The 27,450-nt window shown below is 46.6% G+C and overlaps 1 protein-coding gene across 1 annotated transcript; it reads left to right on the plus strand.

Moving 5' to 3' along the window:
• The first annotated feature begins 2,087 nt into the window (after positions 1 to 2,087).
• Positions 2,088 to 27,450, plus strand: LOC131397945 (uncharacterized). The gene is made up of 4 exons (XM_058531044.1): positions 2,088 to 2,153; positions 23,132 to 23,263; positions 25,107 to 25,244; positions 26,400 to 27,450. The coding sequence occupies exons 1-4, from the start codon at positions 2,088 to 2,090 to the stop codon at positions 26,973 to 26,975; spliced, it is 912 nt and encodes a 303-aa protein (XP_058387027.1). The 3' UTR covers positions 26,976 to 27,450.

Below are 27,450 nucleotides of genomic sequence, written 5' to 3' on the forward strand. Positions count from 1 at the left end.
GCATAAGCTGGAAGAACAGAGCAAGGGAGAAGCTACAAAGAGAGGAGCAGAGATGAGAGACAAATAGAAAGTTCCGTTTCTTTCCTGACGCCTGGCTGCCAGTGGGTTCCTTGATGTACTCTCATGCCCTTAAAACGTACTCTCCTGGGCCAGCCCTGATGACCTAGTGGTTAAAGTTTAGCACACTCCACTTCGGCAGCCTGGGTTCAGGTCCTGGGCACAGAACCACACCACTCATCGGTCAGTGGCCATGCACATTTTTTTTATTTGAGTGGCAGCTCACATTAGAAAAGAAAAAAAAATGGACGATTGGCAACAGATGTTATATCAGGGGTAATCTTCCCCAGCCAAAAAGAAAAAGGTATTCTTCCTTTTTTTTTTTGAAAACTTTGCCTTTTTTGTTGTGGTAAAATATACATAACATAAAACTTCTCATTTTAACCGTTTTTAAGTGTTCAATTTATTGACATTAAGTGCATTCACATTGTTGTACAACCATCACCACCATCCATCACCAGAAGTTTTCATCATCCCAAATTGAAATTTTGTACTTCTCTTTTTCTGAGGCCAGCTTGAGTTGGTTTTTATTCCACGTAAACCATAAACCATAAATAAAACACTAGGAATCAGAAGTCCTTGGTCTGTCACCAACTCATGATGTGATCTGAGAGAAGTCTGTGGGACAGAAATCATGGATCCATAAAGAAAGGATGTGTGATTGGATCAGGCGTTCTTATCCCAGGCTCTTGGACAGGCTTCAGGTAGCATACACACTCTCTGAAATCAGATGGAGCATTTGGTTTAATGGGTGCATATTTTGGGGGAGAGGACCAATAGTTTTCATCAGCCCTTCAAAGTATTTCAAGAACAAAGTAAAGTTACTAATTGAGGGTTTGATGATCTCTTCCTTTATTAGGTAAAATTAGCCCTGAGGACACTCTGCTACTTAAAACACGGTCTCTGCCTTCAGTGAGTTCAGTTTTCAGAGGAGAAGGCTGCGGGTGGTAAGGTGGGAGGAGGGAACTGAAGGCCAATGGAGAAGTCACTCTAGCCAGAGAGGACCACCTTTGGGGTCTGTCAGAACACCAGCCCAGTTCTCAGTAGAAGCCCCAGGGAAATTGGAACAGAAGGGTCAAGTTGCATCCAGGGCACTTTCTCCAAGGTGAGCAATGGGGTCCATCTCCATCTGACCTTCCTCTGACACCCAGAACCTCTCTGAAGCTCTTTGAGTTAAATGAGGAAATCCTCACACAACACTTCATGGTGTCTTTCACATGGAACCTGCTCAGTGAGTGGGAAGTGTTATCATCACGAGGCAATGCAAAGGTTGGAAAAATGAAGATTTTCCATGTTTGACATAGTCTTTAAGATCAGATGTCACAAGTTGGAGGATAACTAGATGAACATTTGTGGCCAGCTGACTTGTTTGGCCCAAAGTATTTGGAAAAAAAATGTACATTTGTTTTCAACAATGAAAAATGAGAAGATTTTGCAGAGAAGTTCTGATTTTCAACTTTTAAATTTTTTGGAAAAAATCAGCAGGAGCGATAACCTTGGGCTGGAGCGAAGCACTTATGAGTTCCGGGTGTGTCTTCTCCATGTGCCGCGGCCCGAGCACTTTTCCTGGCCTCCACTGGTCTTGTTTCCCTGTGGATATGACTGGCCTGACCTCTGTGGACTTGGCAGTTTGTGACTTCTGTCTGAAAGTACCACGTCCAGGTGGGATCTGGGATGTGAAGACTTTGGAAGGAGGCTTGAGCAAGCAAAGGCTAAAAGGATAGAGACTTTTAAATTTAATTGAATATTTTAAAAGAAACTTTGCTTGTTATTTTCTTAGATGTAAGAAAATTTGATCACCAGGCCTTGGCCACTCGTCTTGCTTCACGCCAGAGCAGCCCTAGCAACTGCTCAGGCTGCTGTGTCATGAAGCCCTGGCTGCAGCCTCTGCTGCCACCACCAGCTCTGCAGACCAGGAGCCCCCATACGTGGCGCCAAGTGACAGGAGAAACAGTCAAACCCGCGCACTGGCTGGGCCAGGTCCACAGAGGCCCTGGCTTTTCTAGTGGCTGCTGGAGGAGCTCGGTAACATGACCTGCGAGTGTGGGAACTCAGAGCTGACCTTGACTGGTAGAGGCACAGAGAGTCAGCAGATGGTGAGGTGCCTCCTGCCCCAAGCTGGCTGTACTGAGCTGCAGCTCCACGTGGCCTCTCTGAGGGGCCCTAAGTGACTGAGCAGTCAGCTGTGTTGTGGATCTGTGACAGCTTGGAATTGCACTGCCTAGCATTTGTTTCTCCTTTTTTCCCTGCCTCACTCTGTCTGCCTCATTCTTGCTTCTCTGGGATCACAAGTAAGCTTTGCCACAGGCTCTGCTTTCTAGGGAAAACGGAATAAGCATATATGCTCATCTTAGGCAACTTGTAAAATCCTGAAAAACATAAAGAAGACGGTAAAATAGCTCACCCACGATCCGTCCACCCAGTGATAGCCTCTGTGAACATACTGGAGTATTTGCGCTTGCTGCTCCCTCCCGCCTCTCCTTCCCTCTCTTCTCTGTCTCTGTCATTTAAGCAGGTGGGATAGGAGAATTGAGGCTGGGAAGATATGACTTGAAAAGGAATGGCTGAGAGAGGGCTTAATACTTGTCTTGCTGTAAGGAAAGAGCTTTTATAATGGAGACGCTGAATAAAAGGACAATAAGTTAAATAGCAAAATCAGAAAGAGAGATTTGATGCATGGAAGAACTCCACGATTGCCAGAAGGGTTCTGCACTGGAGGGAATTCCCGGGAAGGAAGGCTGTGTAGTCCCCGCTGACTGAGGAAAGGTTGGGGCTGTGGGGACAGAAGAACAAAGACTGTGACATGAAGGTGTTCAGGGCAGCACCTTTTCTGGCAGAAGAGAAACTACTAGAGAAAAAGTGGCTAAGAAGATAAGCAATTGATGGAAAAGAAGGGGGAGAAATGGGAGAAGGGGAAATAATGCAAATTGAGTTTATTGTGTTTACAAAAAACTCATATATGATTAATTGTACTTTGAATTTTCATAAGAGGTTGTTTGGCAATGGGGATAAGGAATTGTAAATAAATATGTATAATATGTAAATACATTTATAATAAGACACCTGTGAGTGTCAAATGGTGCCATAGGCCTGAGAGCATAAAGCACTCTACAAGGTGCAAGCAACAACAGCAACGTGGCCCAACACCAGGCTCAATAGTTCCGCACTGGTGTTGTTTGCTAATTACTTCTGGAGGTGACTTAGGCTGGATGGCAATAAAAGTTTGGGGGAATGTATTTTTGATTGACCCCAAGATGATTTTGCTGCAAAATTCAAATGTGGTGAGCATAATATGGAGTTTACACACCTCAGGAGAACTCTATAGATTTTCATATCCCATTTACATCAATAGCAAGATAATTTATCTTGATTACAGGGAGCACTGAAGGAAGTAATAGTCATGTGCTACGTATTATAGTGCTTCTGAATAAATTAAAACTCCAAAGATACAGAGGCTTTAAAGCCAGCCGTAGAGCACGTACAATAGCGTTTGTTTTGATAATCAATAGTAAATGATCCATGAATTAGAAATGCTTTTTTAGAGTGATCATAATGTTTTTATTGCTTTCCTTTCCAGCTCATTAACAATCTGCTTTTAAAAACACATCTGAACTTGGGTGGCATTCTTGCAGGAAGGGGCTGCGGCCGTGTGTCTGAGCCCCAGCTGCCACCACTGGGCCCAGGGGGAGCCGTCTTGCTGTCTCAGAGGTTGCACAGTGGTGGCCCCTGTACAGATCCAGTCCTCAAGTGTAAACACACACTTTGCATGCTAATTTTTTAAAAAAATTTGAATTCATTACCAATATTTAAAAATCAGGAGATTTCATATGAGAAAACAGACTTCTGGTTTCTCTGTAAAAATCAGAAAAACTGGCCATAGTAGGTCTGATTCTCCTGGGACAGAGGCGGCTAAGCTAGAGGTGACTGTCTCTCTCCTAAGTGGGCATGAGCTCTGCAGGGAGCACATCTCTCACCCTGCTTGCTCTACTTGTTTTTTCTGTCTTACTGGCCTCTGTAGGCGTTTGCACTTGGGATGGGACAATTACTCCATCTTCCATCAGCTTTTACCCCTTACGTCCCCACTGTTATGGGCTGAATTTTGTCCCCTCCAAAATTTACATGTTGAAATCCTAAGCCCCAGTCCCTGAGAATGTGACTATATTTGGATATAGGGCCTTTAAAGAGATAATTATGGTAAAATGAGGTCATAGGAATGGCCCCTAATCCAGTATGACTGGTGTCCTTATAAGAAGAGGAGAATAGGACACAGACAAGCAGAGAGGGAAGACCATGTGAAGACAGAGGGAGAAGACGGCCGCCTGCAAGCCAAGGAGTGAGGCCTGAAAGGAAACCAACACTGATGACACCTCGATCTCAGACATCTAGCCTCCAGAACTGTGAGACAATAAACTTCTTGTTTTAAGCCCTCCAGTCTGTGGTACTATGTTATGGTAGCCCTAGCAGACTCATACACCCGCTCTTCACTGTGTTCAGCAGAATGAAGGCTCCTCCTTGTGGTCTGAATTTTTAAGAAGCGGGGAGTTGTGAGTAATGAGCCATCATCATCGTTGTCCTCATCATCCTCATCCTACCATCACCTCCTAGCCTGTGCTTATCCTTTTGGCAGTTCCCGGGCTCTTTGACATACATTTGGTCAGAGTATCCACTAAGCAAGCCTGTGGGACTATTGGTATGTTCATGCCCAGTTCTTCAGATGGGAAAGCTAAGGCCTGGGGAATTTGCAGGGCCCAACCCAGGATGCCTACCTCTCACAGTACCCCAGCTTCCTGAAGCACTGCCTCTTCCCTGCTTCTCCTGTGGTTGAGAGAAGAGGCCGGAACCAGATCAGGCAGTTTCTGACAGCTCTCATGGATTGCTCTATGCCTTGGAGCCCCAAGAACTGGGGACGTGGTCAGGAAATCTCGCCCTCGGACATCGACGCCTCTAAGAGACTGGCCATCAGACTGAGTGCAGCCCTCCGTGGGGCAGTGAGACTTATCTGTAAATGAAACAAGGTATTTGCCAAGTCTGCAGCAAGATGGCCATGGTGCTGGTGTCCTCAGGAGTTTTTGCTGGGATATGTCTGGTGAGGAGGCTCTGAGTGGTGTTTACAGATACCAGACTGTGGTGCCCTGGTGGGAAGAAGTGCCTCGGAGTCCTGATCCCCAAATCCCCACCCAGCCTTGACCCAGGCTGAAGCCACCCCTGACAGCAGGGCCCCAGGCCAGGACGAACAGCTGGTCAGAGCAGCCTGCTGTGCCCCTTTCCCCTCAGCCACATCTGGGTCTCACGAACCCTGGCCTCTCCTGGGAGACTGCGTCTCATTCAGTCCGTGAGCAGCGGAAGGAAGTAGTGTGGAGAGCTGGGGAGTGTTGCAGTCGTTTTGACTTATTTTTCATGTATTCTCTGGTTGTTGGTCATCTCCAGTGCCCACCTCACACCCTCTCAGCCTCATCTGACTCCAGCCATGGCCCAGACAGACACTTCTGAGGGGGTCCCCTGCTTTACATGGACAGTGCCTCACCTCAGACGTGTGCCCTTTTTTCAAGGCTTTGAGGAGATGAGCTTCCATTGTGAGGGATGCTGGGAGAGAGCTGCAGACACCCAGCGCTGCTGCTCGACACCCCTCAGTCCCCTCTACTCCTTGAGTCTCCGTTTTCAGGTCCCCTTCTCTTTGGGCTCCCCTCCAGATCTCTACCTCATTTTATTTAGCAGGGGTCTCTGCCCCCTCTCCTCTGCCTGGCCAAAGACTCATTTATATGATCATTTCATTGTAAATCGTTTTTACATTACATTACATTATCGTATCGTTTATATGATCTCCTGAAGATGGGCCCATGCTTTTCAGCCCACCTTTTGCTAGCCAAGAATGGAAGGACAATTAGACATTTCAAATCCTTCGTTTGAAGGAAGGAAGCAGTTTAGATATTTGCTCTGATGTGTGACATGAGGTATGCCACTTTTTCCCTTCAATCTCTAACCTTAGAAATTTTTAAACAACAGGTTGTATTTGTGTTAAAACTCACTCAATTTCACTTAATCTCAACTAAGATTCACCAAGTACCTACTCCTTACCAGGATTCATGCTCAAGCAAGTCACAATGAGGTAAACTGGAAGTTACAGATGGTGCTGCAATGCTCACCACACTGTCTTGTGCCGAATGCTCAGGGAGCACTGAGGAGGGAGGGAGGCTGCGGCTGTGGAGGCAACAGCTTCGTCCTGAGAGTTGCCTCACTGCCTTGGCCTCCCCATCCCCAAAGACTCAGCAGGAGTTAGTGTCCCTTGTCTCCCTCCTGCCCTCCTATCACTGTCCTATGTGGAAGAAGAGAGGCTGTGAGGTCCCTGCCATGCTCGGCAGGCTGGCTTTGGGCTCCATGACTCCTGCATTGTCATTCTCCTGACAATAGGGCTTCATTTTCTGGAGCTGGTGGTAAAGGTAAGTGAAGCAGAGAGAAATGCTCCTTTTCATTGTTTGGGGAGAGAATGTGTCCCATCCTCTGGGAGGTCAACTGCTTTTGGATCCACTTGGCTTTTCTGCTTAGAAAATGGCAAGCTAGGGAGTCTGATGAGGAAGAGGTTGTTCAACCCTCCCATGAATTCTGCCTAAGGCAAGGCTGCTGGTGGGAGGAAATGCCCCTCGAGCTCTGCCTCTGAGACCCTCTCATCAGTCTCCCGCCCCTAACAGCCCCCCATGGGCACGGGGCAGAAGCACAGGGCTGGGAATAGGGGTGCGCTTGGTGTGTCTTGAGGCTCTGGGCATGGCATCTGCACTCTCCGAGCCTCTGCTTACCCACCGTAAAGCAGGGTAGAGAGAAGACTTAACTAGCAGGTGTGTGTGCTCCCATCTAGTTCCTGAGGTTCCAGGGCTCTAGGACAGGCTTGAAGTCAAAGGTGATGAGTTAAATGAAGAGGCATAATACAGACATGAACTGAGACAGGAGGAGGATGGCGGGGGGAAGAGAGGGACAGAAGGGGAGACACAGTGGGAATCAAAGAGAGAGAGAACAAATGAGCAATAGAGAGAAGGAGAATAGAAATGAATGATTTCCTTCTTCCATCCTCCCAGAGCTTCTGGGACTATCCCTTTCAGAATTCAGTTCATTCTAGTCCTCATTCTGCCTTCCTCTCTGGATCGCAAAGTCCTTGCGGGAGCTTTAGGTAGATCAGGGTTCCTTAACTTTGTTGTGCCATGGACCTCATTGAGTGACGGTCAACAGACCCCTTCTCTGACTGATTTTTTTTAAATGCATGAAGTAACATACACAGGATTTACAAAGAAAATAAATCGCTTTGAAATATGATTATCAATATATAAAATGTAATGTACTAGATATACTTCTCTATTACTATCTTAGAAAACATGATACAGCAGTGGGTCTGATAGGAATCATAGTTTCAGAGTATTGCTGAGTGTAGATGACAAACCTGACGTCTGCCACACTGGCAGGACATGGAACCCTCTGTGGTGTGTGCTGAGGACCAAGTCACAGGTACTGCTTGAAGGAAACGCTGAATTTCAGTTAGAGGTTAGTGAACACAGCAGAGTAATTTTTCCACCCTTGTTCACAAACTCACTGGATTCTATCCAGGGGCCCCTTGGTGGGGGTCTTTGGTCACCAAGTGAAGCTCCGAGTCTGCGCCTCTGCCTTCCCAGCCCATCGTTTGCTGCTCACTGTGCCCCACCCCCTGGCCTCTGGCAGTGCCTCTTTGAGTAAGTCAAACTCTTCCTAAGTCGGGGGCAGCACGCTGGTTGTCTCTGCTGCCTGGATCCACCTGGCCCTTCACTCCTCACATCTCCTCCATTTCCTCAGGGCAGCATTCCCTCACGTCCCCGGTAGATTTGATCGTTCTTGTTTTTCTTACTACAGAACTTGGTGCCTTGCTTCTGTAGTACTCATCACAAGTTACAGTTGGCCATCAAACCAACAAACATACAAATAAACACACACTCTCCATGAAGACTCTAAGCTCCGTGGGGATAATGAACACATCTGGTTTGCTCTTTCTATAGACCCAGAACTGGCAGTATCTGTGACCTAGTAAGAGACGAGCAAACAACTGAAGAAGGGATGAATGAGTGAGCGAATGAATGAAGGACTGCGATGCTGTCTCGTTTGGTTTTGTACCTTTAGTGCTTAGCCCCATGCCTGGCACGCGTACGTGCTTGTTCAGTGATAGCTGAATGAATTAAATGCTGGCTGGCGGGCAGAAGGCTGAGGTTTGGGGCTGGCCCCGTGGCTTAGCGGTTAAGTGCATGTGCTCTGCTGCTGGCTGCCCGGGTTCGGATCCCGGGCGCACACTGACGCACCACTTCTCCGGCCATGCTGAGGCCGCGTCCCACATACAGCAACTAGAAGGATGTGCAACTATGACATAAAACTATCTACTGGGGCTTTGGGGGAAAAAATAAATTAAAAAAAAAATTAAAAGGTTTCCTTTCAGGCCTGTCATGAGGTTTGGCAGTAACACATGTAAGATATCTATCAGTGCCTAGCAAGGACTCAATAAATATTATTTTAAAAAAAAAAGAAGGCTGAGGTTTGGAGTGAGGCCTCACAGATGTGTCAGGGCCCAGCCTGGCCCCCGCCAGGACACTGCCTCCCAAGCTCCAGCTGTGTCATTCACTTGACAGTCCTTTGTTTTTATTCCACCCTCCCTCTTTCTGGTTTGAAAGTGGCTGGTTTGGGGGAAGAGTTTTGAGCGCTCTGCCCGTCACTGTTGAAACCATCCTCCGGGCTGTCCCACCGTCAGACCCATATCTTGGGGGCTTGGTGTCTGGAGGGCTGGGACTGGACTGTGACGTCAGGCTGCGTCTGCCAGAGCAGTAAGATCTGTCTCTACTCTGGGAGTCTCAGTGCAGGACTAGGCCCCCTCCTGGCAACCTGCTCGTAGTTCATCTCTGAGCTCTTTTGATTCACAAGTAATTGTGCCTCTGACTCTTCCTTGCTGCTGTTCAGTGAGTGAGCCATTTAGCTGTCTCTGGGCAATGAGACAGGGAGGCTGGATGGGGTGGTGACAGGGCATGGAGAGAACCCCGAAGAGAGCCAAAGAGAGAAGTGGGCACTCAGGCCCCGTCCTCCACCTCCATCACATGTCTTCCTGGCTAGGGCAGGAGTCTGTCTGCTTCTTTTCAGCAACACTCACATGAGTGAGTCCTGACCTTTCCCTGCCAAGAAAAAAGCCACGCCAGTGAAATGAAGGCAGAAATCTAATATTCATGAAGTGCTGATTACCCACAAATAGGATAGTGTTTTAAAGTATATGGTGTCAGAATTGCAAAGGGTTTTGATAAATATGTATGTTTATGGGCCCAAACAGAAGTGAAATAAAGTCTAGTTGCTGAATAATTCCACATGAAGATGTGAAATAGAGCCTGCCACAGCCCATTCATCATCGGGTGCAGGGTCGGGTGAGTTGTGATTACCTATCGTAATTACACGTGGCATGCAACATTCATGAAATAGCAGACATTCTTGCCAGCCTGGGACAGGGAAGGGCTTTACTTTGAAACAACGCAAATTCCCAAATTATTATTTAGCTTATTGTCATTCAAGTTTGAGCCACTTCTCACAGGTGCTAATTAGGGTATTCAGAGTGCCTGTGGAGGGTTGATTAGCTATCGATTGGAATTAAAAGTTTTTCTCCCAAACGGCAAATGAACTAGATATTGTTAAATAAAACATTAGGAAACAGAAATCGGTTATCACTCACACTTAGCTTGCATTTAGGTTTTCCTCCGTATTCAAAGTCCTTTGGAGGAAATATCAAGAAAATATGTTTGAACAAATCCGCCTGCCCCAAATATTGTCCCGTTGTGAAACCAAATGCATTCTACCAAAATCTTTCCATTAATTAAAAATACATCTTGTGTTACTCAAGGAGAATTTAATCTACAAACTCAAGATTAATTTCCTCTTCAGATGTCTGTGTGTAATGTTTCTTAAAGTAGCTACCTCATCGCTTTCCAAATGCTTTCCTTTAAGTGCCTTTGGCTAAAGGCAAGGAGATTTGCCGCTCCTATTCTGGGACCAGCAACACATCTGAGAACTGGAGTTGCTCATATCTCTCACTCTTGCTGCAGCGGAAGGTGTTGAGTTACAGAGAAACGAGGCAGAGAAGGACTCCAAGGTCTCCGTGGGGCCTGGAGTGTCTCTGGGCGCCCAGTGATCTCCCTTCCCACAGCCTCGTTCTCACTGGGCTTCCTGGCTCTGGTATTTCTCCCCTTTCAGCTCGTCCTACACAGACCTACTAGATGGATGTTTTTTAAGTGCAGCTTTTGTCCTGTCCCTTCCAGGAGTAAAGTCCAACTCTCCAGAGTCCTCATCCTCCTCTTACAGTGCTCTGGCCAAGCCTCTGCTTCCTGTGTAGAAACAGGCCAGGGCCCTTCACCCCCAGTGGCTTTGCTTGGATTCTCTGCTGTCCAGAAGTGGAGGGCGTTCGCCTCCAGCCAGCCCCAGATCCAACCTTCCAAGGACTTGCTCAAGATCCTTGTTGTAGAATCCGTTTCATCTCCTTAGGGGCAGTGTTCTCCAGTCCAAGGCCACCAGGAACACACTCATAGTTGACAAGTTGGGTTTCTTACTCGATTCAGTGAGGGAGAATGCCCACTGAGGGAAATGGTGGGGTGTCACAGTAAGAGCACCTTACAGTCTGGCCTTTGGTTGGGCAATATTGGGGAAGGATATAAGGAAGTGGATGTTCTGGATTGGGTGCTGTCAGAAAGCAGGAACAATTTTATGATTGGGCATCTTTTTTTTTATTGTGAAATTTTTGTTGTACATTATTGTTTATCAGTCACCATATAAGTGCATCCCTCCACCCCTTGTGCCCACCCCCCAACCCTCTAGCCCCTGGTAACCACCAAACAGTTCTATCTTTGCGTGTGTTGGTTTATCTTCCACATATGAGTGAAATCATGCCCTGTTTGTCTTTCTCTTTGTGGCTTATTTCACTTAACATAATACCCTCCAGGTCCATCCATGTTGTTGCAAATGGGACGATTTTGTCTTTCTTTATGGCTGAGTAGTATTCCATGGTATATGTATACCACATCTTCTTTATCCATTCATCAGTCGAGGGACACTTGGGTTGCTTCCATGTCTTGGCTATAGTGAATAATGCTGTGATGAACATAGGGGTGCATAAGCCTCTTTGGATTGTTGATTTCAGATTCGTTAGGTAGATACCCAGTAGTGGGATAGCTGGATCATAAGGTATATATATTTTTAATTTTGGGGGGAATCTCCATGCTGTTTTCCATAGAGGCTGCTCCAGTTTGCATTCCCACCAACAATGGATTAGTGTTCCCATTTCTCCACAGCCTCTCCAGCATTTGTTGCTTTTTGTCTTGGTGATTATATCCATTCTAACAGGTGTAAGGTGATATCTTAGTGTGGTTTTGATTTGCATTTCCCTGATGACTAGTGATGTTGAGCATCTTTTCATGTGCCTATTGGCCATCTGTATATCTTTTTTGGAGAAGTGTCTGTTCATTTCCTCTGCCCATTTTTTGATTGGGTTGTTTGTTTTTTTGTTATTCAATTGTGTGAGTTCTTTATATATTATGGAGATTAATCCCTTGTCAGATATATGATTTGCAAATATCTTTTCCCAGCTGGTGGGTTCGCTATTCATTTTGATCTTGGTTTCATTTGCCTTGTAATAGCTCTTTAATCTGATGAAGTCCCACTTGTTTATTTTTTCTTTTGTTTCCCTAGTCTGAGTAGACATGGAATTCAAGAATATCCCTTTATGGCTGATGGCGAGTAGTGTACTACCTATATTTTCCTCCAGGAGTTTTATAGTTTCAGGTCTCACCTTCAGGTCTTTGATCCATTTTGAGTTAATTTTTGTGTATGTTGAAAGAAGACGGTCTACTTTCGTTCTTTTGCAAGTGGCTGTCCAGTTTTCCCAGCACCATTTATTGAAGAGACTTTCCTTTCTCCACTGTATGTCCGTAGCTCCTTTGTCAAAGATGAGCTGCCCATAGATATGAGGTTTTATTTCTGGACTTTCAATTCTGTTCCATTGATCTGTGTGTCTGTTTTTGTACCAGTACCAAGCTGTTTTAATTACTATTGCTTTGTAGTATGTTTTGAAGTCAGGGATTGTGACGCCTCCATCCTTGTTCTTCTTTTTCAGGATTGCTTTAGCTGTATGGGGTCTTTTCTTGCCCCATATGAATGTTAGTATTTTTTGCTCTATTTCTGTGAAGAATGTCCTTGGCATTCTGATTGGGATTGCATTGAATCTGTAGATTGCTTTAGGTAGCATGGACATTTTAACTATGTTTATTCTTCCAATCCAAGTGCGTGGAATATTTTTCCATTTCTTTACGTCATCATTGATTTCGCTCAATAATGTCTTATAGTTTTCATTGTATGGGTCTTTCACTTGCTTGGTTAAATTTACTCCTAGATATTTTATTCTTTTTGTTGCAATTGTAAATGGGATTGTCTTCTTGAGTTCTCTTTCTGTTAGTTCATTGTTGGTATATAGAAATGCAACTGATTTCTGTACGTTGACTTTGTACCCTGCCACTTGGCTGTAGTTGTTGATTATTTCTAATAGTTTTCCAATGTATTCTTTAGGGTTTTCTTTATATAAGATCATGTCATCTGCAAACAGCGAGAGTTTCACTTCTTTGTCCTATTAGGATTCCTTTTATTCTTTTTTCTTGCCTGATTGCTCTGGCCAGAACCTCCAGTACTGTGTTGAATAAAAGTGGTGAGAGTGGACACCCTTGTCTTGTCCCTGTTTTCAGAGGGACGGCTTTCAGTTTTTCCCCATTGAGTATGATGTTGGCTGTGGGTTTGTCATGTATGGCCTTTATTACGTTAAGGTACTTTCCTTCTACACCCATTTTGTTGAGAGTTTTTATCATAAATGGGTGTTGGATCTTGTCAAAAGCCTTCTCTGCCTCTATTGAGATGATCATATGGTTTTTATTCCTCGTTTTGTTAATGTGGTGTATCACATTGATTGATTTGTGGATGTTGAACCATCCCTGCATCCCTGGTATAAATCCCACTTGATCATGGTGTATGATCTTTTTAATGTATTGCTGTATTCAGTTTGCCAATATTTTGTTGAGGATGTTTACATCCATGTTCATCAGAGATATTGGTCTGTAGTTTTCCTTCTTAGTATTGTCTTTGACTGGCTTTGGTATCAGGGTGATGTTGGCCTCATAGAATGTGTTGGGAAGTGTTCCATCTTCCTCTATTTTTTGGAATAGTATGAGACGGATAGGTATTAAGTCTTCTTTGACTGTTTGGTAAAATTCTCCAGAGAAGCCATCTGGTCCTGGACTTTTATTTTTTGGGAGGTTTTTGATTACTGTTTCAATCTCTTTACTTGTGATTGGTCTATTCAGGTTCTCTATTTCTTCTTGATTCAGTTTTAGGAGGTTGTATGAGTCTAGGAATTTATCCATTTCTTCTAGATTGTCCAATTTGTTGGAATATAGTTTTTCATAGTATTCTCTTATAATATGATTGGGCATCTTAATACTTATCAATAGGGAGGGCAGACTAGAGCTAGGACAGGTTAGCTTTGTGTTTGGTAAGAAGTAGCAGTCACTCATCTTAGCCAAGTGAGGGGTGTGTTAGGTTTCATGTGGGTTGCACATCGACCTTGTTTTTGTCTAATTCTGTCATCTCAGAGTGACCTTGTCTGATGCTGGTGTCCTGTGAGACTGTTTACGTCAACAGGAGCTCAACATGCTCTAGCTGTGAATGTCAGACCAGTTCCCACATCCAAGATCTGCTTTGTTTCTTCCTCAGTTCCCCCAGAGCGCTCAGCCAACACTTTACTTTTCGCACCCTTCACCTCATGTTTTATGCTACAGTCCCTTATGCCATGGCTTTTTTCTTCTCTGATTCTGTGAGCTCCCTGAGGCCAAGGGTCAGCCTTATCCATGTCCATCCCTTGTAGCACCAAGCCTGAGGCTCTTCCTCTGCAAAAGCAGACACAGTTGCGCATCAAGTTAAAAAATGGGTGGGAAAACTTTTAGGGCTGAAGGAATGAGAACCTCTCCCATCCCTTGAATTGCGTGTGGCAACTGGGATGGGAGTAAACCATTATTGCCCTTCCCATCTTGACATGGATGGGGCTAATGGATAGTCTCTGTTTGCCCCCCTAGATCCATCCACTTTCTGCTCTTCACTCTGCTGGGGTCCCAGGAAGCTGACCTGGAAGGATTTCATTAAAAGGCTCTCCTGTGCTCTGGCTGTTGGTTGGTTTGGCCAATGGGAAGCACCGGTAGGAGATTGGAAGGGAGAACGAGAGGGGCTGGGGAATTTATTGCCACGGTTTCCTCCAGGCCTGGCCGCAGCTGGCGGTGGTCGTGTCTTGAGGGGTGGCCCCTCACAGCTCTCTCTCCAGGTTCTAGCAGACACTCCCTTTCCTTGCCCTTGCCTTAACCCTGCACCATCCCTGTGAACAACCCCTTTATTAATTCTCCTGAGAACTCCACATGAGTGCCAGCTGCTTCCTGTGTTTCTCCTTGGTGTCAGCATGGACTAATACAAGCAAGTCTTCACGTCAGCTCCCAGGGAGAAGCCGCTGGCCCAGGCCACAGAGCCAGGAAGCCACGAAGCTGGAATTGGAGCCTCAGCCTCCTGGCTCCTAGTTTCATGAACTCTTCTCTGACTCTCTGATTCAGAGCGGGGCTATTGTATCTAGCAATCAGCTTGAGCGGCTTCTTGTATTCTAGTTTGGTATTGTTCAAACTGTGGCGTCATGAAATTGATTTAGAGGGTCATGACCGAGCATTAAAAGAAAATAGAAGAGAAAGAGAGTACACCCCACATAGTAAACGTGAGTATTGTTTTATTAAACTTTGGCTTCAGTTGTTTGTGTGAGTGTGTGTGTGTGTGTGTGTGTGTGTGTGTGGTATTTGTATAGAGTTGCAATGTAAAATGTATTTCTTACTCTGGGCCACAGTCCAGAGTTTGAAAGCCTTGTCCTAAAGAGAGCAGCAAAGCCCTCTCCAGACCTGAGTCAGCGCTGCAGCTCCAGCCTCAGCAGGAGGAGACCCCACTTCTGTACTCCACCTTCACTGGACCCTCTAACAACAAGTGCATCCTGCAATGTTCTTGAATGCCTGGGACCAAAGAGCCCTCTTAATCCAAAGAGCCATCCATGGCCCTACTCTTCTGAGGGCCGCCCTTTGGGAAACGCTGCTTCTTGGATAGAGGGATGGGAGAGGAAAGCCAGGGCCTGCCCTGTGGGTGCCCCTGTGCTGATGGAGGGGACAGGGAGGCAGCAGGCTTTAGAGGAAGCGCAGGAGCAGGAGGAGGGGAGTGTTGTCTGTGGGTCCCATATCCATGTAGTCAGTTCAGCAAGCACAGGGGCCGCCTTCCAGAATCTTGGAATCCGCACACTGATCCAGGCTTTTATTCATCCTTGTATCCCCAGTACCAGCACAGTAGGTTGACACTCGACAAATATCTGTCGAGTGAACAAATGGCCCCAGTCCACTGTGCCGACCCTCTAAGGAGGCAACATGTGGTGATGGGAAGAGAACGGGCTGTAGAGTCACACCCACTTACCAGTTGCTGCTTTGGAATATACTTTTTCCTCTCTGAGCTCTAGTTGCTTCACAGGCAAAATGCAGGCGGCACTGTCTTCCTCAGTATTGTTGTGGGATGTTAGGCCAGGCAGATGGCCTGACACACAATTGACGCCTTGGCAATATTCTTTTCCTTCTCTCCCTTTAAGTCTTTCTCTTTCTTAAATTCCTTCTATAGTTTTATCAACTGTTTATTGTCTATTGTCTGCTTGCATGCCTCTAGGGACAAGGAGATCACTATCTTATGTGATCAACTCTTTCTAGTTTGGGGGCTAAAGACTGTCTCTAAAGACCTTGTGGTCCACATTCATTATTCTGGTTTTATTCCTCTAGACCTCTTACTGCTCCGTAAGGACACTAAATATTAGGAAAGAGGGGAATAGTGGGGAGTGAAGAGTGAGTGTTGTTTTTTCAGATCCCACCTCCCCCTCAGATTAGTCTGGACTGATGTCTGCCTGCATCTGTTCCTGCGTATTCCAGCTCCTTCTCCATTCCTTAGTGGTGACATGCAGCAGAGAGCCAGCAACATTTCAGAACAGGTTTTTCATTAGAACTTTGTAAGCATTACATGTCCCATTTGTGGTTGTAATGTGAAATTTATCTTTCTGAGAGTGTGGAACTTGAGGACAATAGTTAACAGTGACAGTCTTTATGCCCATCTTTTTTCCTGACAGAGTGGAAAAAATCATTAAGTGTTCAGTGAGCATTAAGGGGGCTTCAGGCCTGTAAAGGAATTTGAGGCACTGTGGTGAATAGTGTTCACGGGAATGAATGAATGAATGAAAGAGCGGACCTAGAGCTAGGAAGAAGCCATAGGCAGGACAAGAAGGCTGAGTGCCCTGCTCTTCCTGGGCTCTCCTTTAATGATTCTCCAGACCGAGCCTGGACCCTCCATGGTGGGGCCAGAGTCAGGCACGCAGCCCATGGCATGGCAGCTGTACTTGCTTATTCCTTGCTTAGTCCGGGTCTGCAGATGTAACCCTGGCTGAGGGTCCAGGGGGCCTCAGGGGCTCTCTAGAAAAGATGAAGATGTGTCCAGCTCCAAAGTTCCATCTCTCATCTCTGTAAAACATTCCCAAGGCCCCTTTCAGCACCTCTGTGCTCCCGTTCCCTTGTGCAAACCTCTACTATGCCACTGGCAATTCTTAAGCCCAAACGCTGGTCCTGTGTGTAGGTCTTACTCTGTGCCTGGTGAGAAGTGATGGCTGAGTAAATTTCTGTTGAAGGACTGACCCTGTGAACAAAGGAGCGAGTGGATGGAAACAGGTCTGTGTGCTCCAGGTAGTGTTGGGAGTCTGAGTCTTTCTGGATTCTGTAGTTCACACAGTGGCCATGCAGTGTGGTGTTCTTCCCTGAGAGCCTGAGCCGTGGCTTTAGCTTAGCCCCTCTTGGAACAAATGGGAGGAGTTCCTGGACGCAAGCTGCACACAAGTCTTCTGTGGCCCCCTTTGATGCCTCCCTTCCCACCAAAGAGAACGTCTCCCCTGTCATGAAATGATCCAAGGACTTGGAAAGCTCTTTCTGAAGACCCTTGGTCTGTATGGGATGAAATGGGACTTGTGCACTTGACTGAGAGCAGTGTAACTTCTTCCAGTTAACCCTGGTGAAGCTTTTCCTTCACCTATGGGTGGATGCGTGCAGTGATCGGCCACATCTGCCTTATGAGTTTTCCTCTTGTTCCTCCTGTAAGCTGATATCTAATTTGCTGTGCCCCATAATCTAGTCCCTCCCATGAGGCTGTAAACCCCTTGCTGGCAGGGGCCATTTCTACACTTTCCAGCTAGACCCAACATGCCTCTCACTTGGTTGCCATCTGCTCGGTGTTTGCCAAATGAATGGGGCATTGAAAGGCAAGCAGTGTCTCAATCATTTTGACTTTTTAGAAGGGCTAGGGGCTAGACACTCTTGTAGTCTTTTCTTGTGTTTATTTTCCAGGAACAAGAAGAGAAAGAACACACGTAGTATCTAACGACAGCAAATCAAACGTCATTATGGTTGTGCTGACGTCATCTACCCAAATTACCAATCCCATCATGCCATGCCCATGTTATTGTTCAGGGAAACAGATGACATGTGTTATAATGCTAAATAAGCTGAAACTGTGCCAGGATGGAGACAGCAGGTGTTTGTTTATTTTTAAGTGAAGCCTGGCACTCTGGAATGACTTACTGTGGTGAGGAAGGAGGACATCAAGGGGAAGGAAGCATGGTTGTAGCAGTGGGCTATGAATTAAAGCAAATGACTGTTCCCCCAACAGAGATGAGTGGCATCTGACCCCTCAGTTATCTGAAGGGAGACTCAGTAAGTTTGGCCAAAGAAGTCTTAGTTTCCAAGTGACATTAGCTTTTTTCCTGAGCCTCTGATGTTCCAACCTAAAATACACATGTTCAATAAACTTTTATTTTAGCACCACAATATGGCAACAAAGAACTGGCCATGTTGCTCTGTGCTACACCCTTCTTTGTCTTCCCAAGGGTCTCAAGGATCTTGTGTTTATCTTTACATAGTAGACAGGTTCTGCAGGCCCTCACTCTGCCCATCCTCCAGGCTCACCTCATGCTACTGTACCCCTCTACTCACCAGGCTCCTGCCGAGGGCCTTTCTTGTATCTCTCTGCTGACCTTCCTTCTCAGAAAGTAACACTGTGGTTCTCAGCCCTGGACAAGCATTAGAATCATCTGGGGAGCTTAAAAAACTCCAAACACCCAAGTTGCACCCCAGACCAATGAAATCAGATGGTATGGGGTGGGAACCAGACATCTTTTAAAAGCTCTCTGGTGATTCCAATCCTCAGATAAGGCTGAGAACCCCACTCTGGACATCATGGTATGGCTGCTCCAAAAGCCCTCAAGTGACCTCTGGACCTGTCCATGTGGAATGCATAAGGGGCAAGATTCATCCAAAGCGCCCCACGACTCTGCACTGCGCACTTCTCCCTGAGGACCCCTCCTCAGCTTGCCACCTCATCTCTACCCTGATTCTGGGAAGGGTCCCTTTGTGGTGCTTTCTCTGTTGTCAGTCAGAGAAGAGAGACAGCCCATGGGTCTGGCATCTCAGGCAGCTGAGGCCTCACTTGTAGGAAACAGGTAAAGTTTCTTGTTTAATGTTGTTGAGAAAGCAGAAGCAGATGCAGACCTTGGAATTTTCCAGTGGGAGCTGGGCAGAGCAGGAGGCGGTGTGGGGAACACGGATTCATTTGGAAATGCCGTGATGGGCAGAACATGCACCTCTAATTTCATTTCAAACTCACTCAAGCATTTACTCCCTTTTTATGAAAACCCCACTTCTCATTAAAATTACCACTTTAAAATTACAATCTTCTGTCGAGCACATCTAAGAAATGACCTTTCTTCATTCTAAATGCTATAAAAATTAAGTTTTCCTAGCCTGTGGGCTGCATCCTTGGGACAGATTTTTTTTTTTTTTAATGTACTGGATATTACTTTCAAAGTTCTCTAATTGCCTAAATTAATAATGGCTTTTTTTCTTTGGCTCCTGTAAGGGACAAATGAATTTGAATCTCTCTCTAAAGAATAGAATCTCCAGCTATCTCGTTCTGATTACTTTTTGCATTCATTATAGAATTTGAAATGATCTTCAAGGTCACCTCTGTCTACCCGCTCCCCACCCCCTCAACTCTCCCTGTCCTTCGTCCTTCCAGCCTCCAGCTCCTTTGGTTGGAAAAAGGAAATAGGAGGAAAGTCCTTGGGCTTTTCTAGCCTCACATCGGCCACAACCCCCCAGGGACCAACCATTGCTCATTACATTGGACTTTTGGTTTGATATTACAGAAAGAAACAATTCTCCTTAGGGAAATTACAAACAGACAAACAGAAATCTGAGCACTTTATATTTTGTTGTTAAATGAACTACTCGGTCTCACCATATTTTTAAAGATCTACTTTTCAAAAATATCTTGGTCTTCCAAAATGTGCATGTCATGACTAGCAGGACTCTAGCTAGAACACACAAATATATTGCTTTAAAAAAACAAAAATGCAAACTACACAACAACAGCAAAATTCCATCTTCAGTCTCCTCAGGAAAAGGCACGGTAAAGAGGCTGACAATTTTTTTAGATGTATAAGATGTTCATGTTAAAGGAGATGAGTAAAGTTACTGACTTTGAAATGCATAGCCATTTGCTTAATTCAGAGATTGAATCTTTGCTCAAATGGGCAATTAGGCTGATGAAAGAAATTGACTTGTACTACTTACTGAGCAATTTCATCTTTTTAATATAGAAATAACCAGTGCTGCAGATAGCCTTTTTATTATTTTTAAAACTCTATAACCAAGAAATCTTTCAAATGATCATTATACAATGAATACCCTGAGGCTTTGAAAAATATTTATTTTGAAATTATCACAAGCTCAAAATGATTCACCAATGCATAAAAGGAAAAAAAAAAGCAATTAAAAGCTAGGCTCTGGTAAGCTGTGGTAAATTTTCCCTGCTGAAAATAATCAGAAGATATTTTTTTTCTTCTTTTAAGTAGTAGGGCCTGAAGAGATTTAATGATCTTATTGCTTATGGATATGGGGCTTAAATATATTTCTTATCTTAAATTTGATGTTGGAGTAACAAGATTACAGAAAATGACATAATGTGATTGGAGAAGTATAGTTTCATTAATGTTTAACATACTAAGTTAAGTATTACCTACAATTCTCTAAAAATCAGCACTAGTTTCTGAGTTTAAGTTTTGGGTTGGTGGGAAGGGATTCTGGAGTAGGCCACACACTTCAAACACGTTTTGTATGTGCTCTCTACACGTCCCAGCCCTCCTGCAACTGGGGGAGGGGGTGTGACTGGTTCTGACCAATGGGCAGTGAGCAGAAAGACCGAAGCGTTTAAGAACTGATCCCCGGCCCAGCTTTCTACTCCCTGCTGTGGTGACCTGGAGGTGCCACACGTGTGAAGGAACCTGGATGGTGAGTCACTGTGTGGAGGATGGCTATCCTGCAGAACTGCCTGGAATTGTCAGCATCACAATTTGCACTACCAAGAAATCAACTTTTAGATTTTTAAATGACTGAGATTTCAGGGTTGATTTGTTACTTCAGGATAGCCTAGCCTATCCTGACTGATAATCTCATCATAGGGTCATTGAGAGGAGCTGATGGAGCCCCAAGTCCTCTTTGCACAGTGCTTTGCAGTTTTATTGTAAAGAAAGAATTGCTCTTATTGAAGGGTCACCAAACCTGCACAGTCAGGCATAATATCCACTTAATGATTGCTGTGGAGTCCAGATGGCTAATTCAAGGAGAACCAGTCTGCCCTGTGTTTATTTTAATGGCAAACTTTTGTGTTCCCGCCTACCTTGAATAGGTAGTCTATTCACTTTGCTGAGGGGCACTCTGTAGCCTGAGGTGTGGATGGCCTTTGGCACTGGAGACCACCCCTTAGGGAACATCAGTGAATTTGCAGCAAGGGGTGTTGGTCTCTTGGTCATTGCCTACCCTGCAACTGCCCTCAAGGCTATCACAGTTTCGGAGGCTCAAGAACTGTGATGAGGTTCCAGGGCACTGGGATGACCCGCCATCTTGGAGAGGCTACATGTTCTCTTGTTCCAAACAAAGGCCCTTTCCACCAAATTCTCTCCCAGACTCAACTTTTCTTTCATGTCTAACCAATTTTGTTCAATACCTTTCTTGGTGAGGAACAGAACTGTTCCTCACAAACTGTTTGACTTCACCTTTGGGGAGCAAAAGATAATATATTTGCCTTCTCTTTGAATTCAAATGGATTTGGTCCAAGTCCTGTGTGAATATGTGTTCTTCAACCTTCCTATCAATTGAGAGGCTTATAAGGGAGTCTGTCTTCAGCCATTAGTCACTAGCCATTAGTAACTATGAGAAAAATTAAAGTTTATTTTCATAAATTATTTTAAAATTTTATGCCAGGTTTAGCTCGTAATTTAATATATTACTATCATTAATATAGATATTGTGCTTTCTAGAACCAAATGATTCCTTTTGAAAGTAAATCAGTGCTAAAACTATATGTTACATGCTTTTTAATTTTTCTGCCCTGTTGTTAGTAACCAAACTTATCACAATCCAATAAATAAAGTGTGACGGTGAAGAGTATGAGCTCTGGGGTCTGAATGACCTGGGTTCAAGTCTGGTCTCCCCCATTTTTGCTGCATGATCTTGGCCACATGACTTAACCTCTTCGCCTCTCCACTCTCCAACTGTAAAATGGAGCTGATAAGACAGCCTTCCTCAGAGAGATGCCACTTAGACATTGCCTTTATAATATACTCAGAACTGTGCCCTGAACATGGAAGAATTGACAGCTGCTTTTATCATTACTATTATTTTGGAAAGAAAGAAAAAAGAGTATAGAATGGTTTATGGTTGGTTGTTATGGGAAAAATGAGGAGGTAAAATGTCCCCACCCCCATTCATCTTTCATTCTTCCTTCACACTCTCATTGCAATATTGAAGACAAAATGTGCAGAAGCCCCCTTGCTCTGTGTGTGTGTGTGCACGTGTATGTAAGTGGGTGCTCTGCAGAGCCTGGCAGTGATGCAGAGGTGCCCATTGCTTTCCATAGGTCTGAAGGCTGCTGTAGGTGTAATGAGCGGTGACTGACTGTTCAGTGGCTCTGGGTGGAAGGGAGGGGCAGTGCATGAGATGAGGCTGTGTCCCTTGTCTTCAGATGCGGTGGCTGTGGTGGGTGGTGGAAGGGCGGGCGTGCCGGTAACTATAGTAAGGGAGACAGGCCTCCAGCTAGTGCCACACAAGCATAGGGACCAGGGACCAGGAATGGGGCTCCTTCTCACTCAGCTGCATGTGCCTCGTCACTCTGGGGAGGCAGCTAAGCTGAGATCTACCCCTGACAAGAAACTTCTCACATCTTCTCATTTCCAGTCCTTTCCAGGGTGGGTGTGTTTTGGTTGTCCCCGTGGGGGCTCTGCCTGGCCCTGAGCTGTTGGTGCGGCAGGGCGGCCTGTTTCTCCAGAGCTGCAGCCTCACGCTGTATTGCGATGTTGGAATGCAGTTTGCAGGAAATTGAGGCAAAGTGCAGTGCAGCCCCCAAGACCCTTGGAACAGTGGGAAGTGTGGAAACCAGATTAGGGGTCTTGTTTGTGTATAGCGGTGGGAGTGAGACAGGTGTGCCTTTTCTGGCGTGCTATTTTCTGTGACTCCACAGGCATAAAAGATGTGCTGTGGATGACTACAGCCTCGCATCTGTTGGCTGCGAGGCAGACTCAGCCAGGCCCCTTGTTCCTCCCGTGGGGATCAGCTGAGCTGTACTGAACCAGGCCTGGCATTTCCCAGTGCTGCTCTTACTGTGGGTGACACCTTCTCAGGGTGTACAGAGGTGCCACCGCCTGAAGCTTCAGATGTAGTTGTTGGAAAATTAACTGACCTAATACAAGATCTATTTACATATTTTAGAAGAGTCTGGAAAATAAACACCTGCATTTGTGAAGCACACGCATTTAGGAAAGGGCTTTGACGTCTGGCGCCTTTCGTGATTCTCACAGGGACTTGGGATGCCGGTCTCGCCGTCCGGTTCTGTGGACGTCCAGAGAGTGTTACGTGGAGTGCTGGACCTGCAATTGGACTGTGCAACCCCAGTGAGCCACTTCCTGCTCTGTGCCTCGGTGTCCACATCTGTAAGGGCGGGGGCTGGACTGCGGACATTTCCAGGCAGGATAATACTTGGCTGAGGGACCATCCTGTGCATTGGAGGATGTTGAGCAACCTCCCTGGCATCTACTCCCCAGATGCCAGTAGCACTCCCTCCCCCGTAGTGACAACCAAAAATGTCTCCAGACGTTGCCAAGTGCGCCAGGGAGCAACCTCTCGTCTAGATAGTGCCATGTTAATGCACGAAGAGATCTGGATATTTATTTTTCTACATATCTGCCACTGAGAGTTACTGGAGATAGACAATGGGCTGTTTCAAAGATTACCAGGCAGTCAATTTTACTGAGTGTTTTATAAGGAGAGCTGACATTTATCAAGTACCTATCACCTCCTTGGCACCTGCTGGGCATGACTTATACAGATGTGGGTGTTCACTTTTTTTTAAATCTCCATTTTAAAGATAGGAAAGCAAAGGCTCAGAGATGATAGGCAGTGTTACTGATGTAAACTGGGGCTCTAACCTGGGTCTGTCTGGTTCTACAAACCCTCACTCATTTTAATGGTGGCATGCTTAAGGGCGTGGATTCAGAAGCCACACGGCCTGGGTTCAAACCCTGGCAGATCAGCTCTGCAACCTGCTGTTTAGCTTCCCACCACACCTATGAAGTCACTACTATTAGCTTGATTTTACTTATGAAGAAATTGAGACATGGAGAGGTTAAGTAAATTAATGTTTGTAAAATGCTTAGAACAATACCTGGCATATGGTAAGTGCTACATAAGTGTTTATTAAGAAATGCATCAAGGGTCTCTCTATTCCTGGTTCTGTTAGTGCCTGGTGGAGTCAGAAAGAAAATAAAAGACCTGGTTTCTGGCTGAGCATGTAGTGTGTTTGCCAGAAGACGGGCCCTGTACCGTGGTCCTGCAGCAGATGGGAGCTTCTCCCAGGTCCCTTCTGGTGCCTGGGACGGCTCTTCAGTATCCTGGTTCCTCCACATATGGCCACGCCCGTGTGTCTCCTCAGTGACCCACCTTCAGGCTTTGCTCACAGGCACAGAGTGCGGCAGTGGCGCTCCTGGGGGTTCATGGCCCCGCCCTTTGCCTATAGCACTACCACTTGTGTCGGCAGGAAACTTCAGATGCTTTAATTCAAGTCAGGATAAAGTCTAAGATAAGTCACATTCCAGAGTGACGTGGTGGGATCTGGCAGAGAGTGGCACCTATCCGGAAACCATGCTTGTACTGGTTTCTCTCCACTCTCTGTCCTTCCCCTGCTCCCTTCCTGGTTCTCCTGGGAGCACTTCCAGAACAAATGCCTGGAACACATAGCTTGCTTTTGGGAAGCTCGAGCTCAGACAGGCCCCAGGTTCAGAGGGGGGCCCTGAGAAGAGGGGCCATTTCCCTACTCTCTCTGGTTCTGAAGGAAGTAAATTATATTAAAAATTTAAAAGTTAATACCTTAGAGACAGGCACCTCCACACCCTAAGGATTCCTGGTATAAGGGGGAACGTTTATCGATCCTGACTGACTCTATTCATAGAAGACTCGCCCTAAACTGTTCGGGGAAAATTGAGAACAAGAGAGTGCTCCAGAGGGATAAGTTTGGGAGGGTCGGGGTGGAGGGGGTCCAGATGGGGACGCGTGTGTGTAACCTGATAATTGCTTCGCGCCATAGCAATTCGCGCCATAACATGTAACTGTTTAAATGTTTTAAATTAGCCAATCATGTAAGACCGCGCCAACCTTTTCCCGCTTTATGCTTCCGAATCCTATAAAAGAGCTTGCCCCTTAAGGTTCGGGGTCGACCCCTCTGTCTCCAGCGAGAGATACGTGTCGACCCGGAGCTCAGCTTAATAAAACCTCGTGCATTTGCATCAAGCTCGGTCTCCTGTGTCTGTGGGTCCGCGCCTTCCCGAGACTGGAGTTGGATTTCCTTTTTGGAATCCTACATTTGGGGGCTCGTCCGGGATCTGCGCGGTCACCCCAGACTCCGAAGACCCCTTGGAGGTAAGCCTGAGTGACTGGGTGTGCGAGTGTGTGCGGCGCCGCGAAGCATTGCTTTGGTCTCGGTATCTGGGCAGCCGCCGCTTCGGGCCGAGAGGGCCCAGCGGCTGCAGTGGCAGACGTGCTGGGAACTGCAGGCTGCAACCCTGGGGGACGCCCCAAGGGACAAGGGGAGTCAGGAAAGCCTGACTACCCCCTTTCAGGTAGAAAAAGAAACGGCACTCTTTTTCCCAGGGAGGACACGAAAACCCCTCCCGTCTGAAACCGCCTTCGGTTGGCTTGTACAGACACCAACCGGGCAAAGTGGTTTTTGTCTTGCTGTGTTTTTGATGTTCATTGTTCTGTTTTTGTTCGTTACGTGGACCTCATTTGACGGGATGGGACAGACTATGACGACCCCCCTCTCTTTGACCTTAGACCACTGGACTGAAGTGAGAGCGAGAGCGCACGAATTGTCGGTAGAAATAAAAAAAGGGCGTTGGCAGACTTTTTGCACCTCTGAGTGGCCCTCCCTCAATGTGGGTTGGCCCCTTGAGGGGACGTTTAATCTAACTGTTATCCTCGCGGTGAGGGCTATTGTTTTCCAGGAGAGACCGGGGTCCCATCCTGACCAACGACCATATATTACAGTGTGGCAGGATCTGGTGCAGAACCCACTCCCGTGGGTTAAGCCATGGGTAAAAGCAGAAAAACTAAGCCCCCGAGTCCTGGCGCTGCAGGATGCGGAGACACGGCAAAAATCGAAATCAACTCGAACAGCGGAGTCGGAGACCCCTTCGGCCCCCCCCCGGGGTCTACCCTGAGATTGAGCCTCCTCCCGAATGGCCCCCTTTCTCGCCTCCCCCTTACCCCTCCCCCGCTCCAGGATCGCAATCAGGACGGAGGGCGACTGGCTCGGGTCCCTCCGCTGGAACCCGAAGCCGCCGCGGAGCCACTCCGGACGGGCCTGATACCACGGTGGGGCTCCCGCTAAGAGAGTATGGAGCTCCTGCGGGGCCCAACCAGCTGTCACCCCTCCAGTACTGGCCTTTCTCTTCCTCAGACCTGTATAACTGGAAAAATAACCATCCCCCCTTTTCAGAAAACCCCGCCGGATTAACCGCCCTGATAGAGTCCCTAATGTTTTCCCATCAGCCCACTTGGGATGACTGTCAACAGCTCTTACAGGCACTCTTCACCACGGAGGAGAGAGAAAGAATCACACAGGAAGCAAGAAAGAATATCCGAGGCACCAACGGGCAGCCGGCAACGATAGCTGAGGCGGAAGAAGGGTTTCCGCACAACCGACCCAACTGGGACTATAACACGGCTGAAGGTAGGGGGTCGCTGTCCGCTTACCGCCGGGCTCTAGTGGCGGGTCTCCGGGGAGCCGCAAGGCGGCCCACCAATTTGGCTAAGGTAAGAGAGATTCAGCAAGGACCCACTGAACCCCCCTCCGTTTTTCTAGAACGATTGATGGAGGCTTACCGCAGGTACACGCCCTTTGATCCGTCCTCGGAAGGGCAGAAGGCCTCTGTCATTATGGCCTTTATTGGACAGTCAGCCCCAGATATAAAGAGGAGATTACAAAGGCTAGAGGGGCTGCAAGACTACGACCTGCGGGACGTAATAAAGGAGGCTGAAAAGGTGTATCATAAAAGGGAGAGTGAAGAGGAAAAGCGAGAGAGAGAGAGAAGGGAGGCTGAGGAGAGGGAAGACAGGAGAGACAGGAGACGAGAAAAAAAAACTAACTAAAATACTGGCCGCAGTGATAAAAGCGACAGGGCCAGATCACAGACAGTCAGGGAACCTGGGCAACGCCCCACGACCAGGCTCACGCAGACGGTAACCCTTGGACAAGGACCAATGTGCCTATTGTAAGGAGAGAGGACACTGGGCAAGGGAATGCCCCAAGAAAAGGGCCACACCCAAGGTGTTGTCTTTAGGAGAGGACGAAGAATAGCGGGGACGGGGCTCGGGCCCCCTCCCCGAGCCTAGGGTAACCCTAACTGTTGAGGGGACCCCTATGAGTTTTCTGATTGATACTGGGGCTGAATATTCAGTACTGAAGCAACCTTTGGGGAAATTAAAAACTAAAAAGACTCTGGTTGTTGGAGCCACTGGGCAGAAACAATACTCATGGACTACTTCCCGGACAGTGGACTTGGGGAAAGGAAGGGTGTCCCATTCCTTCCTAGTGATTCCTGAATGCCCGACCCCGTTGCTAGGT

The sequence above is a fragment of the Diceros bicornis genome, chromosome 34 (genome assembly GCF_020826845.1).
Source record: "Diceros bicornis minor isolate mBicDic1 chromosome 34, mDicBic1.mat.cur, whole genome shotgun sequence".
In the NCBI taxonomy this organism is placed as follows: Eukaryota; Metazoa; Chordata; class Mammalia; order Perissodactyla; family Rhinocerotidae; genus Diceros; species Diceros bicornis.